Below are 16627 nucleotides of genomic sequence, written 5' to 3'. Positions count from 1 at the left end.
TGTCTTTGGCGGATCAGGAATTGGGTTAAAATCTGCATGCTCCCGTCCCCTGTTATCCTGGCTCCCACACAGAGCACAACACTGAGCCAAACACTCTCACTGCACGGCACGGAGATTGTCTACCAGCAGTGTTACATAGGATGTAATTAAATTTGGCTTTGATTTCTGCAACCTGTGGGAGGAGAGGGGGCTTCAACCCATGCTATGTGGAGAAAACCTTGGTGGAAATGAATACAAATAGCGATACCGTAATCAATTTCTTTTTTAGAAAAATATCCAGATGAATGACGCATCAGGGCGTGACCAGATGATAAGGAATTGATTGTTGGTGGGGGGGTGGGGGGTGATGTGAATAGATATTTTATTTTAGTTGTTCAATTCAACGTCGTGTAGCCTATATTATATGTAATTGTGGTTAACATGGAATTTCTGCATGGTCACACAGTGACAATTGCTATTTTGTTGCACAATAGCTGCCTAGTACAAAGAATGTCAATTAATTCTAGATGATGAATATAAGTGCTATATGCAAAAGAAATTGTACCATTACCCACGTCTTGGTTCGCTCAAGCATATATATATTTATATTATGTTTATTCATTAAGCAGACGCTTTTATCCAAAGCAACTTCCAAGAGAGAGCTTTACAAAAGTACATATGGTTCAGAGATCATAAACAACGAGTTTAACGATCGCCTCAAAAACATTGCGGGCGGCCAAAACATGAAGCATCCATTGCAAAAGCAAATAAGTGCCAATGGGAAGAAATATAAGAGCATGCATTTAAACAAATTACAATTAAACAACATGAACCTCAAAAAGTGCTAGAGTGTACCTGTAGGAAAGCAAGCAACAATAATACAATTCGCAGACCTCTCTGACACACTTAGCACAGCTGAAACAGAAAAGGTGAGAAAGATACAACAATTAAAATCGTTGAGTCATACTAGTAAAAGTGTTGCTGATCAACCTCATCTAACTGAAAGAAATCTGCAAATTAAAAAAGTATCATGCATTGGCCGGGAATCGAACCCGGGCCTCCCGCGTGGCAGGCGAGAATTCTACCACTGAACCACCAATGCTTTGATGTCGTAAGCAAAGCATTATGGGAAATTGAAGAAAGGCATCTGAAAATACGTAACCTCACTCACAGAAAAAAACCTCAGTTCACAGAAAAAAAATGTTGTGCTGGTTTTTCGTACAGGCATGATAAGCTACTGCTCATTTTATTAGATAGTGCTGCTGCTCTTACCAAGACGTGTTGTTTTTTGCAGTGTGGATATACTTGGAACATTACCGTTGTTTAACTACCTTACATGACAGTTACTCAACATGTACGCAAGAGGTTTGTGTCGACGGTCACTGTGCTTTTGTGCCGCGCGGTAACGGTGTTGCCGGAAGTTTGTCATAGAAGTTTGTCCAATAGATCACAAATCCTGTTAAATTGTCCAATCGTATTTCACGTGGGCGGGCCATATTTCGTGCAACTAGCCCTAGCACAATGGAAGACAGATATCAACTGTAAACTGCAGTCTGTTCTACACCTTTTATATCCACCTGCGCGAAGCAGGGCAGATTGCAGCGAATATAGATAGCCTACAGCTCGTAAAGTGTATAGCTACTTGTTTACTCCAAAACGGTGCAGTATGTTCACTATTGCCCGACTAGTATTGGCTGCTCAGTTAGCTAGCTACAGAACAGCTCACTAGAATATGCTAGCTAACATGGAAGGTGGTGCAAGCTGACCTGTCAACATTAAACCACCACTGGCTGTGCTGAATTGAAGGTAACGTTTGCAAAGAAACCACACGAGCATATTATAATATACAATAATGTCACAAGCTCAGTGAATATTACCATATTAATATTAGGCCGCTAGTTAACATGGGCCAAGCCCATTGAATACTAGTAGGCTGACGACTTGCTTGTTGTAAACATGCAGTGGTAACTAACTAGCTAGCTAATTTAACTGGCCTTAAAAAATAAACGTGTTTTAGAGCTAACATGTTAGCAAGGTAGCTAGTTAAATGCAACAGTTAGCTTTCATATTTTTCATAACTAGCTACGAAAGTCAGGTGCTTATCTATCCTTAGTGGTGCGGTGCCTTACATGATACGCCTTTGACATCCACAGGCCGTAAGAAGAAAGTCACCATGGACTCCTACTCCAACGTCTCCCTCCCATCTAATGATAATAGCAGCAGCACCAGCATTACCGAATTGCTGGGTGCATTGTGTGACAGCAGTCTTTCGGGGGTGTCATGGAAACGGCGCGCCCTGGGGGGCATCTCCCGAGATGCAGTCCGACGTTCCCTCAGAAAGCAAGCCTACGGGACACTACTCTCCAAACTCTTCCTGGAAGGACCCCTGAAAAGGCCCTCCTCGTCAGCATCCAATGTAACCTCCACCACGCCGCCCAGAAATAAAGTTCTGATGATCTCCTTCGATTTGCGGGTGGCTGGCTGCCAGGACGAAGCAGAGAGGCTGGAGGATCAGCTTGACACGCTGGCAGAGGGACCCGCGTCAGGACTCGGGGAACTCAACTCGGTGTTGGAACTCCTGGTGCAGCTAGCTGGCTCGGCCCCCCCACCTCCCACCTCCTTCAGCAGAGACTACATGCGTAGGGAAAGGCCCGTGCTCCGTAGGCCTCCCCTGGGGGGCTACCAGAGTGAGGAGCTCCAGAGGCTGGAGGCTCGGGCCTGGGCTCTGGTGTGCGGGGAGGAGTGGGGCTCCTTGGGAGGGATGTGTGGGACTCTGGGGCTGATGGAGGCTCTTCCGGGAACAGGCCTGCTGGCTCTTGGGAGGAGGGCCGAGTTGGAAGAGAAGTTTGAGAGAGAGACCAGGATGTCGCTGTTTGGGGCGCTCCTGCACACCCGAACCTCCGATCTGGACATCAGACTGGACCTGCCGCCTGTGCCCAGCAATGCTGATGTCACTGGGCTGGCCATACGGGTAAGAGACTGATTCTCCTATCTGTCCCTCCTATCTGTCCCTATCCGTTTAAGCGCTAAAAGTATAGTGCTTCACACTGCACTTCTGATCCTTGATCTTCTGCTGTGGTATCTATATGCACGATTTGTACCCTGCTTTTGTTGCAAAGTGTTGGCTAAATGCTATCGCGTCTCCGTCCAGGTGCCACCTTATTTGGACCAGTCTGAGGACGAGGGTTTCCAGTCGGCCTCAAACCTGACCCCTGACTCCCAGTCGGAACCGAGCCCCAGCCCCGAGCTCGACGTCTGGGAGGCCATAAGGACCTTTGAGCCTGGAAGACGTCGCTGCTGGGAACGCATCGGCTGGTAAGGCAGGCTTCATCTAAGACCCGGCAGTCAGAGCTAGCATTGCGAAATGTCACAGGTAGCAGGTGACATTTCAGTTTTCACCCCCCAACATTTTTTTTGTCCTCAATGCTCTACAACGTATAACTACAGGGGTCTCTCCCCTTGCTCTCCTCATGTTGCAAATGGCCACAGCCCCCCAGGTAAGAGGGAGGCCCCCTACCTCTCCGAGGGGGGTCGTGAGGCCTTTGACCAGCTCTACAGACTGTGGGAGGGGGAGATGAGGGTGGTCGGTTGTGCCACCCCCTCTCCACTCCTACCCCCACCCTTGGACTCTCAGACCCAGCTGGTCGGTGACCTCCTGAACGTTCTGATCGGCGTGGCGTCCACGACCTTCCCCCTCAACCAGGTACGACCCCACCCCGGCATCTCTCAGACCCATGCCCCGAGTAAGCCGACTGCGCTGAAATACAGTTTTATCTATTCTGAAGTAGACGTGTATAGATTTATTTTATGGAATGCGGTACCATTTTTGGCGGGGGGGGGGGAGGGGGTCAATGTGTTAGTTATGATAGTAGCAATGACTCACCTTCACCCCCGCCCCCCTCCAGGTGTGTGTGCAGTTTGACGTGCGTCCGGGAGTGTGTGTGTCGGGTGCGTCTCCGGAGAGCGTGTCCCGTCTCCTGGCAGATCTGGCGCAGTACGGCACCTACTACCTGAGGCTGAGTCGCTTCTCCCTGCAGAGCGCCCACAAGAAAGGCCTGGTCTTCCAGGTGGGTGTCCTCCTCGCGTTAAACCGCAAACTGCCGCCGGCTAGGGTCGCTATCCGAGCGGTCCCGCTAGACAGGGGTGATTCCTGACGGCTGTGTTCCTTCTCCCCCCCCGCCAGGCCTTCACAGGCGGACTGAGGAAGTACCTGCATTACTACCGGGCCTGTGTGCTCAGCACACCGTCCACGCTCAGCCTGCTCACCTTTGGGTTCCTGTTCCGCAAAGTGGGCAGGCAACTCAGGTGAGACCCCAGACACACACACACACGCACCTTGCCGCCTGGCGCTAGGAAATGTGCCCCGATTCTGTAACGAGGACCAAACAGAGCGGTTAGTCTGCACTCTGAAGTGAGAAGTAATCGCCACATACCGTAGCCCTTGTCGTTCCACCTTGGCCAAGAGATGCCTAATGCACTGCTATCAGAATCATCGGCCACTCATGGCTGTGTGCTGTTTGCGTTCCAGGTACCTCTCAGAGCTGTGTTGTGTGGATGGAGCTTGTGGAGTTGGCCAGGCTACGTTCCCTGTGGTGAGTGGCCTCATAGCTTTCTGTTTGTTTACCTGCACAGTTTGTGGCCCCACACAGTATTTCATGTAATATATTATGTCCTGTGAATCAAGCTCGATGTGTTTGTGTTAAAGGACAAAAATGGATTAGAAGAAATCATGTAATCCTTGAGCAGGTGCTTTTATCCAAAATGACGTATGGGGGGGGGGGGTTAAACCTGGAAACCTCTTGATTTTCCATCAAATGCTCGACCGCCTGAGCTACACCCTGAATAAGTCCCGTGTCTGCTGTCTGCCCAGGGAGTGAAGCTGCTGTCCTGCCTGTACAACGAGGCCCAGAGCAACTGCAGTAACGAGAACTACCTGGTCCTGCTGTCCCTGCTGAAGAGCAGCTGTGAGCCCTACACACGGTCAGTCACCACGCTCTCCAGACAGCGCTCACACACTGCGCGTCCCGCCGTCGAGCTCCTTTCCCCTCCCCCGTTAAGCCCCGGAGGCGAGCAGGTACTCTGGTAACAATTCCACCCTCCCTGAAGTTTGCGACAACGTGGACCTACATGTGCAGTCTTCCATGGCTGTCTCTTTGAGTGGTCTGTCACGACGAGGTGCCTTCGACCCTGGAGCGGATGTCTGTTTCCCGTCGTTGACTTACCCGTCCAAGGCGATTTAAATCATGACGAATTGGGTGACCGTTTGTGATTGAGATCTTGTGTGTGCAGTTCGGAGAATCAAATAACCTGGTAAGTCTCTCTCTCTCTGTCTCTCTGTCTCTCTGTCTCTCTCTCTCTCTCTCTCTGCTTTTACAGGTTTGTGTCTGACTGGGTATACAGCGGTGTGTTCAGAGATGTCTATGGGGAGTTTATGATTCAGGTCAACGAGGACTACCTGGGCTGCAGAGGTGAGCCAGTTCTCATCTCGGTCCCCCACACGCTCCACTGCGCGTCCTGCATGAGGAGACGGGTTGCTGCACCAACACTCCATTTCAATTTGTATGTTGTCTCGGGCGTGTGCAGCAGGGCTTTCAACAACACACACGGTTAAAAACCCGCGTTTAGAATGCAACACACTTAAACACACTGTCTGTTTATGGCAAGATAACAGTCCCGTGGTTGATTTAATGAGATCAGCCGGTATAATTACATCCTGTTTAAATTTAGGGTTTTTTCTAGTACACCCTATTCCAGGAGTCAAGGACGCCCTCGTATCACCCTAGCCTTGCTTCGCTCAGTGTAGAGGTTCATTTCCTCATCAGCTACACCTCATCAACTCTGCCAGTGAACCCCACTCGGCTGTTCTCCCTCCTGTTTTTGGAGGACGCGCAAATGTCAGCGTTCCTCTCCAAGACAGTTAGCCAGGGAGGCAATCAGTAGCAAAGCTGTCCTGGCAGCAACAACCCCCAGAAAACTCTGAACGACGAACGGAGCCGTGAGACTCGCGTGTTGTGCGCCCCTCCTGGGCTCCTCGGGTTTCCAACGCGGAGGTCGTCGGGGAGGGGGTTTGCTCAGCCGTTGTTTCGTTTTTTTTTTCCTGTGGCAGGTATGGTCGAAATTAGAAAACATGACACGGCTCTCTCCTCCTCCGCGAATATCAGAGATCCGTTTGAGCTCGTGTACCGTAGGCGTGTTCCAAGGTCTACCTGGCCTGATTCGACGATGATTAAATCATTCAAAACACGCACGCACACATAGACTGCCAGGCCCAGAAATGAAGTTGCGCCTCTGTAGCGCTGTAGTCTAGTGGTTCTCAATCCTGATCCTCGGGACCCCCTGCCCTGCATGTTTTAGACGTTTCCCTCCTCAAACACACCTGATTCAAATGAATGGGTCGTTATCAGGCTCGTTTATTTGAATCAGGTGTGTTGGAGCAGGGAAATATCTACAACATGCAGGGCAGGATTGAGAACCACCGGTCTATACCCTCTCCAGGTACACTCGTTTGTATACTTGAAACAACAGCTGTCTGCGTGTCCCCCTCCCCCAGACAAGCACTTCTGGGTGCAGGGCTACACCCTCATCTCCAGGGAGGCCGAGGCCTGCGTCCCCGTCTTCCTCCGACACATCGCTAACGACGTCTACGTCTGCGGCAAGACCATCAACCTGCTCAAGATCTGCTGTCCCCAGGTCAGTATCCAGGCAACCACCAACGCGCGCACGTACGTCAACATAGGCTCGGTTAGTGTCGTAACAGCGTGACCCTGACTGTATATACACATGGATTTTATACTCTACTCTACAATATATAGTAACACTTAACTTGTATGTTGTAGAAGCAGTTGCTCCGTAACCCCCAGACCATAGACTACACTCATAAGCTTTAAACTAAACTGTCTGTCTGTCTGCCTGCCTGTCTGCAGCACTACATCTGCGGGTCGGAGCTGCCCGTGCCTCGTATCTCCGTCACCTTCTCCCTGCAGGAAGTGGAGGAGATCGAGAGGGACTGTGCCGTGTACCGTGGACGCGTGGAGAGGATCGCCCAGCATAGTGCCATCAGCAGGGAGGAGCAGGTACTGCAGGATGCTCTGACCGGCCGTGTACACACCAGCCCGTGACCCGCTTCACCAGCACACGGATGAAGCACCTGTTTCTAAACAGATATTCTGTCAAACCGTTTTTTCTGTCCACGCCTGGGTCTAAACGGTTTGGGAAATCGACCCATCACCCGTCAAGCTGTTATTTCCCAATCAATCTGTGCAGGTTGTGAATATAAGTAGGCCTTTTCCATTTAGTAACGTTGCTTGTAAAAAAAAAAGGAAAAGGGGGAAAAAAAAGATTTGATTTAGAAACATTAATATTATCACCCGTCGAGCATGGAGCTTGATGGATGCGTTTCCAGAGTAGCTGAGAGGGCTGTGGAGAGGCAAGCCAGAGGACAGCAGAAACGGTATGCTCTGCTTGTGTGTGTGTCTTAGGCCCTACGCACAGAGCGGGCACGCCAGGAGCTGATCAATCAAGTCAGAGATTCAGCAGCCAAGACCCTGGAGAGCATCCGTGGTGAGTGATACACACACACACACACTTATAGGACACACACACACAAATATAGATTATACTCACACACTGTAGCACAGAACTCAAGTAGACATTGCACCATGTGCACAAACTCTCCCGGACTCCCACACTCTCTTTATACCCTCTTATAACACTTCTAAATCATCACACAGAACAGTGATTAGAACCTGGCAGAGCTTTCGAGTACCCCTCGGAGTGCTCCCCGCTAACCCGGAGCATCCTTCACAGGGCGGCGGATAGGGGGGGAGACGAGAATAGCGGAGAAGAAGCCTTTGAACGGCTTCCAGCTCTGCAGGGTGTGAAATCGAATCATCGCTCACATAGTTTCCCTAACTCCTCATATCAACTTATTACTGGAATAGATGGGAGGAAGGGAAGTGAGCCAGACAGACCCACGTGTGTGTGTGTGCCTTGCAAGTGTGCACTGCATAGGTTGTAACCAGTCCCTCCCTCACTCCCTCGCTCCCTCCCTCCCTCCCTCCCTGCAGGGCGACAGGTGTCCCAGCGTCTGGTGGAGGAGGCGAAGAAAAGGGAGCGCTTCGAGGAACTGAGACAGCACCTGGAGCAGGAACTAGAGGTGAGCGGGAAGGGGGGGAGAGGAGAGGAGAGAGAAACCGAGGCCGACCGAGACAAAGACGCAGTGAGTGAGAGGGAGGCAGACAGATTGAAAAGATGACCGTGGCGACGTAAAGAAAGAGGGGAGCGAACGTGCGTGAGCGAGAGAAGAAGCGTGAGAGAAACACCGGTGAGTGTGTGTCCTCTCTGACCCGCGGCGGCGAGAGATGGAGGGAGATGAATGTTGCAGCTGAGAAAATGAGTCCAGGTTTCCCCTCTCCCCTGTGTCTCGTCTGACCTGGTATTCCATTATCAGCAGGAGGAGACGGTGATAGACAGGGCGATACTGGAGCTCCTCTGGAAATAGCATTCACATATGGCACTGTTCAACAAGTAGCCTTCCTGACCTCCCATTTCTATATCCGTCTGAGTGAGAGAGGAGAGAATAGAGGTGCCGACCTTCTCATTCTGCTCACAGAGAAGGAGAAGCGCGTGCTTCCTCCTAGTAGTGTACGAGCCTCTACAGCCGAAACCTGCAGGAACGTTAAACCTACATGACGTGTGTGTGTGTGTGTTTCTGTGTGTGTGTGTGTTTCTGTGTATGTGTGTGTTTCTGTGTGTGTGTGTGTTTCTGTGTGTGTGTGTGTTTCTGTGTATGTGTGTGTTTCTGTGTGTGTGTGTGTGTTTCTGTGTGTGTGTGTGTTTCTGTGTGTGTGTGTTTTCCAGTGGCACAGCGCAGCCAAGAAGAAGGAACAGGAGGACGACTACAGCTTTGCCCGGGAGCTGAGAGACCGAGAGAGGAGGCTGCAGGCTCTGGAGGAACAGCTGGAGATACGAGCCAGGTCTGAACCACACACACACACACATACACACACACACACACACAGGCAGGCAGTCTTACTCACACGTACAGGGATCAAATCATGACTGTGTCTGTCGACACGCACAGACACAGTCATGTCCCTTGAGGACTGTTAGACTGCGGTATTTCGAATTCAGATTATCGATAGTCCTATGCTTTATTAACTCCACAAAAGCTCAAATGAGCCACTGGCAATTGTTTGGTCTAGACATCTGACACCAGCCTGTTCTGTGTTGGATCAGGAAAGAGCTGATTGCTCAGTACAGCCACCTATCGGAGGAGGCTACCAGGAGGGAGAGGCGGGCCTTATGGAGGGTGCAGCGAATGAGACTGGACGAGAACCGGGCCCAGTTCCTTCTGCAGGACCAGCTGCACACTGAGGTATTCCTACAGAGAGAAACACACACATAAACACACACGCACACCACTGGAGGATGATTGAATGATGCATGTTTGGTTGAGAAGTTATATGTATATATGAAATCGATAAAGACGGATACGTGTTGCCTCTCATGTCCTTCTTCTGCAGGCCCTGCTCAAGAGATATCCTCTGGGACAGACGAGACCTCCTCCTGAATCTCTAATGCCCGCTTCCACCGCTCAGCAGGAGCCCAAGCCTGAACCAGCACTGGTGTGGAATGCTCCTGCACGCAGGCTGGCCACAGTTAGCATTTGCTGGCTAGCCATTTTCATGTTTCAGCCTTTTGTTGAATGTATCTTCTGTTGTTAGCTGTTAGCATCTGCTAGTTATGTCATTTTGCGAGTGTAAATTCGATGCGTCTTTGGCTGTTAGCAATTAGCGTCAGCTAGTTGGCACGTTTGTTAAAACGGATCGTTGGTCGTTAGCATGAGTAAATGTGTCATCTTGAAGCTTTGCCAGTTGAATGTGTGATCGGTTGTCGCCTAACCTTTGCTCTCTTCCTGGGCAGGGGTCAGTGGATCCGGAGGGGTCTGGGTTCCCCCTGGGGGCACCAACGCCTCCCCACAAGCCCCCCCCTGCCACTGAAGACCCTGCCCTCATCTCCCAGGACACCAAGCCCTCCCAGCTCCTGCCCTGTCCCCGGGACAGCCAGCAGGTGGAGCAGGCACTGCAGGAGATTGGATCTGACCTTCCCGAAGGCCCAACCCAACCCCAACCTCAATCCCAACCACAGTCAGATGTAGACTATGACTTCAGCGCCCCCTTCAGTCCTCTGGGGGGAATGTTGGAGCCAGACCAGCCCCCAGCCGTGGCTCCTGACCAGCCCCAGAACAGGGCTCTCTGGGGCCCCATGATTCAGCCAGACATCCCCCTCTCCCACCCCTCAGACTCCCACATCCCCATAGGGGAAAACGTGTCCGACGTCCTGGAGCATCTCCCCAGGCCCAGTCCCCACGGCCAGGCCTCCCAGTCCAGTTTCCCTCTGGGCCAGTACGCCCCCGACGTCCCCATCGCCGCCCCCCACAAGCCCGGCCTTCATGGACACCCCTCCCAGGCCTCTGTCCAGCTAGCAGACGGTACTGAGACCAAGATGATAGAGAGCTGCGTCTCCTGTTTTCTACCAGCAGCAGAACAGGAATTGGCAGCAGTGACGGGGGCCGCGGGGAGCGTGGAGAAGGCTGGCCAGGGCCCAGGGAACAAGGCTGGGGAAGAGAGAGAACAGGGTCAGCTGGAGAGCCAGACAGCCGGTGCTCCGATCTCCCCAGAAAAGAGGCTCGGAAGTGGGGATCTCCGACGCCGGTCCCCCCCTTCTCTGGCGATCCCCGTCACAACCGTCCCAGCTCACGCGTCCGACACTGCTCCGGTCAGGGAGAACGCATCAGTGGCAGACTACCTTTACACGCGGTCCGTCCACGCGTCACGTGGCCACGCCGAGGAGGGCGAAGGCGTTCCCGAGGTGATCAACTCTCAGCCGTCGCTGAACACGCGCGGCCACCCGTCTGACGCTCACCTGAAGGCGGGGGAGTTTGCGGAGGCGGCCTCCGCCCCTCGACCGCCCCCGAGCGCTCACGGTCATGTCTCGGACGCGCACGTCGAGATCGGAGGGTACGTCTCCGACGCGGCGGCGCCTCGACCGTCCGCCAACGTCCACGGTCACGCGTCCGACGGCCACATCGCGGTAGGGGAGAACGTTTCGGACGCGGCGGTCGCTCTCCCCGCCCCCAACGTCCACGGCCACGCCTCGGACTCTCACTTCCGGGCCGGGGAGCACGTCTCTGACGTGAGCCTTCCGCTGCCCTCCCCCGGCGCCCACGGCCACGCGTCCGACGCTCACGTCAAGGTCGGGGGGTTCGTGTTTGACGTGGAGACCCAGAGGCCGCGCTGGAGCGAGCACGGTCACGCCTCCGACAGCACCCTCCAAGCGGGCTGTGTGATGGCGGGTTCGGAAGTAGCCGCGTCATCTCTACCCGGCAGAACGTTCGGACACTCCTCCGACTCCGCTCTGGGTGCAGGGTGTGTGATGTCAGGAAACGTACCCCTTCCCTCACCACTACCAGGAAGTCAATATGGACACTCCTCCGACTCCGCTCTGGGTGCAGGGTGTGTGATGTCAGGAAGCGTACCCCTTCCCTCAACCCTACCAGGGAGTCAATATGGCCACTCCTCAGACTCAACATTAGGTGCGGGGTGTGTGATGTCAGGAAGCGTACCCCTTCCCTCAGCCCTACCAGGGAGTCAATATGGCCACTCCTCAGACTCAACATTAGGTGCAGGGTGTGTGATGTCAGGAAGCGTACCCCTTCCCTCAGCCCTACCAGGGAGTCAATATGGACACTCCTCAGACTCAACATTAGGTGCAGGGTGTGTGATGTCAGGAAACGTACCCCTTCCCTCACCACTACCAGGAAGTCAATATGGCCACTCCTCAGACTCAACATTAGGTACAGGGTGTGTGGTGTCAGGAAGCGTACCCCTTCTCTTACCACTACCAGGAAGTCAATATGGCCACTCCTCAGACTCCGCTCTTGGTTCAGGCTGTGTGGTGAAGGACCCTGGCAGACAGGACACCCAAGGTACTGGATCGCCGTACATCAATAACTCCTATCTGTTGACATCCTGTCTGCTTTCCTGGTTGGCACAATACAACGACAAAAAGATCTAACATCCTTGTTGTGACGTCCCGCAGGGCCTAAAGCCTGGGCCTCGAGTGAGCAGCAGCTGCTGGACGAGGGCATCTCCTCCTGGGCAGCGAGCTTCGGCCGGCCCCATGGAGCGGGTGCTGAGCAGGACTACCTGCTGTCCCTGGCGTCCCAGTACGAGGTAGAGCCATACGAGGACTGCTCTAACCTCATGAGTGAGTCCCCGCACCCCTAACGCATACCCTAGGTCAGATACAGTTACACTGACGAAGCAAAGTGTGAGGGAGAACGTGATGTACAAATGGAGGAACGTCATCTATTGAGTCAGTTCAGTAGACTGATGTATTTATAAGATCTCTGACAGTATCATCCTGTGTGTGTCCATCCGTGTGTGCGCGCGCAGTGTTGTCCCCAGAGTGCCAGCTGCTGCAGCAGGTGACGCGGGGCCCCTGGGGGCTCCCCATGGACCCCTCCCTCCGCAGGGCCACCGACACCACGCCCGTGCAGCTCAGTGAGATGGTGTCCCTGCCCGTCCTCATGAAGCACTCCGTCACCACCCCACTCATCACACAGTGAGTCCCCTGGACACACACACACAGAGAGAGAGACACAGAGAGAGACACAGAGAGAGAGACACAGAGAGAGAGACACGCAGAGAGACACGCAGAGAGACACGCAGAGAGAGACACAGACACAGAGACACAGACACAGAGACAGAGAGAGACACAGACACAGAGACAGAGAGACACACAGAGACAGAGAGAGACACAGAGACAGAGAGAGACACAGAGACAGAGAGACACAGACACAGAGAGAGACAGACACAGAGACAGAGACACAGAGAGAGAGAGAGACACAGAGAGAGACACAGAGAGAGGGAGAGGGGAAGGGAGGCAGGGATGTGGTTCATATCTATCGGAGCCAGGTTGGTGTCTTACCCGTCCCCTCATTGATATCCCCTCCTCTCTCCGCCCCTCCCCTCGCTCTCCCCCCAGTGTGTCCCTGGTAAACAAGGCCGTGGTGGACTACTTCTTCGTGGAGCTGGGGGTGGAGCGCCACTTTGAGGCCCTGCGGCACTTCCTGCTGATGGAGGACGGCGAGTTCGCCCAGTCTCTCAGTGACCTACTGTTTGAGAAGGTGAGACAGCCAATGCGTGTCTGTCTGTGCGCGTGTGCGTGTCAGCGCGCTGTGTTTTGTCTAGTCTGCTGCCGTGAACCCCTTTGTGTGGCTTCCTTCTCAGCTGGCCAGTGGTCAGACTCCAGGAGAGCTGCTGACCCCTCTGGTCCTAAACTCCATCCTAAGCAAGGCCCTCCAGTACAGTCTCCATGGCGACAACGCCCTGGCTCCCAACTTCACCTTCGCCCTGCGCTTCCTGCCCGAGACCTTCCACCCGCACGCCCCCGATTCACTCAACTGTCTGGAGCTGCGCTACAAGGTGTGTGTGTGTGTGTGTTTGAGCGAGAGCGTGTGTGAGATTAGTTTCCGGAACTCTGTTCTGCATCTGGAAAATTAGATTACTGCCCGAGTCTTTGATCAGTAAATAAGGAGCTTTTTGAAGACGCTCAATGGGAGACAGTAACAAGCCCACGAGGCCTGCACTGTCTGCCTCTCTCCCTCCCTCTCTCTGTCTCTGTCTTTCTCTTCTTCTGTGCAAAATATCTTGAACCACATGTGAGACGCCAGCCCCTGTCACCTAAGGCGGGAAACCCTTCTTTCTCTGTCTTTATTTTCTCTCTGTCTCTCTGTCTCTGTCTCTCTGTCTCTGTCTCTCTCCCTCTCTCCAGGTGGACTGGCCGCTGAACATCATCGTCACCGACAGCTGTATGAACAAGTACAACCGCCTGTTCTCCTTCCTGCTGCAGCTGAAGCACATGGTGTGGAGCCTGCGCGACGTGTGGTTCCACCTCAAGAGAACCGGTGAGCTCACGCGCACAGGAACCCCGGGGGATGGGCGGAGCTCAGGGGTTACAGAGGTCGCAGGTTCATGATTCCCCCCCAAACCCCCCACCCCCCCTCAGCCTCCTTTTGTGCTGCTTTAGATAAAAGCAAAGATGAACACATGATTATCCTAAAACCATTACACTTTTCAGGTCCTCGTCTGTCTAGTATGTAGGGATGAGGATTTGTCTTCTTGCTCTGTAGCTGTGGGTCCCGTTGTAACAGAGAGACACTGACGAGTGTGTGACAGCAGGCTGCTGTGCTGTACCGTCGGCCATTTTAAATGCACATTTGAATCTGGATCCGGGGAAACCCGGAATGAATCTGGGTTCCGGAAAATTCCAAATATGTCAATATACCAGTTCTAAGAGATGACTTTGTCTGTGTGTGTGTCGAAGTGTGTGTGTCAGGTGTGTGTATGTGTGAGAGAGACCGTAAGTGTAACTTTGATCCCTGTGTGTGTGTGCAAGTAAGACTGTGTGTGTGACCTGGATGAAGAGTAGGGTTCCATCCTTGTATGTATGTGTATATATATACATGTGTGTGTGTGTCCCAGCTCTAGTGAAGGGTGCGGGCCGCTCGGTGCAGTTCCGCCAGCTGCAGCTGTACAGACACGAGATGCAGCACTTTGTGAAGGTGATCCAGGGCTACATCGCGAACCAGATCCTGCAGGTCTCCTGGAGCGAATTCAAGACCAAGATGGCCACCGTCAACGACCTGGATGCCATCCACCGCACGCACGCAGACTACCTCAACAGAGCCATCTTCAGGTACAGGGAGAGTATGCACACGTGGCCCACGGCGTGCTTTAACAGAGGTCTTTTAGACAGGAGGGACGCACAGATTACCTGTACAGGGTCAGATTCATGGAGGAATCTCCATGTCCTCTCTTTCTCCTCCCCTTCCTTTCCTCTCTTTTACCTCCCATCCCCTTCCTGTCCTCTCTTTCTCCTTCCTTCCTGTCCTCTCTTTCTCCTCCCTTCCTGTCCTCTCTTTCTCCTCCCCTTCCTGTCCTCTCGTTCTCATCCCCCTCCTCTCCTCTCGTTTTCCTCCCCCTCCTCTCCTCTCGTTCTCCTCCCCTTCCTCTCTTCTCGTTCTCCTCTCCTCTCTTTATCCTCCCCTTCCTCTCCTCTCGTTTTCCTCCACTTCTTGTCCTCTTTTCTCCTCTCCTCTCGTTCTCCGCCCCCTCCTGTCCTCTCTCTCACCCCCACCGTCCCTCCATCCCCAGGGGTTTGCTGACGGAGAAGGCGGCTCCGGTCATGAACATCATCCACAGCATTTTCAGCCTCATCCTCAAGTTCCGGGCCCAGCTCATCGCACAGCCCTGGGCCAGCCAGCAGGGGGAGGCAGAGCACCCCAGCTTCATAGCCATGCAGCAGTCCTACAACACCTTCAAATACTACTCCCACTTCCTGTTCAAAGGTGAGCGCACGCATTTCGAAACGAGTGGAACTTTTTGGAGAAATATACGTATGATAAACTGTGCGTATCTGCAGTGCAGTTCTAGTGACAAATGAGCTATATTTGAGTACCAAGTGTTCTGTCATCTGAATGTGCTGTCATTTGGATAGATGGCCTCACAGGGGATAGATATAGCTCAGTGGGAGAGGGTATGACTGTCAATCAAGAGGTGACAGGGTTCAAATCTCCCACTGTATGTCGCTGTGGTTAAGAGCATCTGCTAAGTGAATACATGATGATGTTGTTGTTGATGTTGTTGTTATTATTATTATGATGAAAGAGCTTTTCTTTGTGTCTCCAGTGGTGACTAAACTGGTTAACAGGGGCTACCAGCCTCACCTAGAGGACTTCCTGCTCCGCATCAACTTCAACAACTACTACAAAGACTCCTGAGTGTGTTTGTGTGTGTGTGTGTGTGTGTTCTACAACATCTGTCTTGATGCCATAGCGAGTCCAAACTTGACTCTATACCCATTCTGATGTAAATAGTGTTTAGTCGAACGACTGCATATTTAAGGCATGGTTTTTGCCACGCAGAAAATATACGACCACGTTTGCGATAGTGTTGTTCAAACATGCATTGATAGCTGCTGCAGGGCTGTAACCTGTAAAAGGGTACTTGAAACATCCTGTTTTACAAATGATGTCGCCAAATGTAACGTTATTCCAAATCTGAAGCGTGCCTGCCTGCGCATCTTCATAAAGTATGCCCATTTATTAAATAAAACATGTAACTTTGTGTAAATAAAAATCTGAAAAGAAAATTAAGGACAAAGTCTCATTATTATTAAATAATGCATGTTAATGTTTTATTTAGAAAAACTATATAGGTCAAACAATGGGTGCAAAGCCTTATAGTAGCTGGACACTGTCAAATACAACCAAGGTGATTTCCAAACGGACGTTCTAAAATGAGGAGCGATACTTGCCATGCACCCGTCTGATAACAGATTACTCCTGAGAGTGCATTGTACTGACAAACTGAATACGAAAGTAGAATATGAATCTGTTATTATGAGAATGTCTGTACCTTCATCTTCTTTAAGACATCATAGTAAACTATATAAGGAATGTGTCTTTGCTAAACTGCAAAGAGGGAGCCCTTGAGGAGGGGATGGGGGGGGGGGGGAGGAGGTGAGGGGATGGGGGGGGGGAGGAGGTGGGGGAATGGGGGGGGGGGGGAGGTGGGGGAAT

The 16627-nt window shown here is 52.3% G+C and overlaps 1 protein-coding gene and 1 non-coding gene across 2 annotated transcripts; one reads left to right on the top strand and one right to left on the bottom strand.

Moving 5' to 3' along the window:
• Positions 1 to 1010: 1010 nt before the first annotated feature.
• On the bottom strand, positions 1011 to 1081 carry trnag-gcc. The gene has a single exon. It is a non-coding gene; the product is annotated as a tRNA-Gly (tRNA).
• Positions 1082 to 1476: 395 nt separating this feature from the next.
• tubgcp6 (tubulin, gamma complex associated protein 6) lies at positions 1477 to 16558 on the top strand. The gene is made up of 25 exons (XM_047034357.1): positions 1477 to 1785; positions 2133 to 2950; positions 3131 to 3294; positions 3469 to 3682; positions 3885 to 4046; positions 4163 to 4284; positions 4508 to 4571; positions 4850 to 4959; positions 5356 to 5447; positions 6530 to 6669; positions 6903 to 7052; positions 7458 to 7539; positions 8046 to 8134; positions 8839 to 8954; positions 9217 to 9355; positions 9504 to 9605; positions 9904 to 11968; positions 12082 to 12249; positions 12438 to 12606; positions 13030 to 13171; positions 13275 to 13469; positions 13819 to 13951; positions 14529 to 14742; positions 15201 to 15394; positions 15735 to 16558. Exons 2-25 carry the CDS (start codon positions 2153 to 2155, stop codon positions 15824 to 15826), a joined length of 5916 nt encoding a protein of 1971 aa, XP_046890313.1. The 5' UTR covers positions 1477 to 1785; positions 2133 to 2152; the 3' UTR covers positions 15827 to 16558.
• Positions 16559 to 16627: the final 69 nt, after the last annotated feature.

Source organism: Hypomesus transpacificus, chromosome 14 (assembly GCF_021917145.1).
Source record: "Hypomesus transpacificus isolate Combined female chromosome 14, fHypTra1, whole genome shotgun sequence".
NCBI classification, from domain to species: Eukaryota; Metazoa; Chordata; class Actinopteri; order Osmeriformes; family Osmeridae; genus Hypomesus; species Hypomesus transpacificus.
This window is presented reverse-complemented; position numbering and strand designations above follow the sequence as displayed.

Excerpts from the sequence above, each read along its gene's own strand:
- tubgcp6 (XM_047034357.1), top strand. The coding sequence starts at position 2,153 with ATGGACTCCTACTCCAACGTCTCCCTCCCATCTAATGATAATAGCAGC. Across the intron at positions 6,670-6,902 it reads TCAAGATCTGCTGTCCCCAG|CACTACATCTGCGGGTCGGA; the intron begins GTCAGTATCCAG and ends GCCTGTCTGCAG. Across the intron at positions 7,540-8,045 it reads GACCCTGGAGAGCATCCGTG|GGCGACAGGTGTCCCAGCGT; the intron begins GTGAGTGATACA and ends CCCTCCCTGCAG.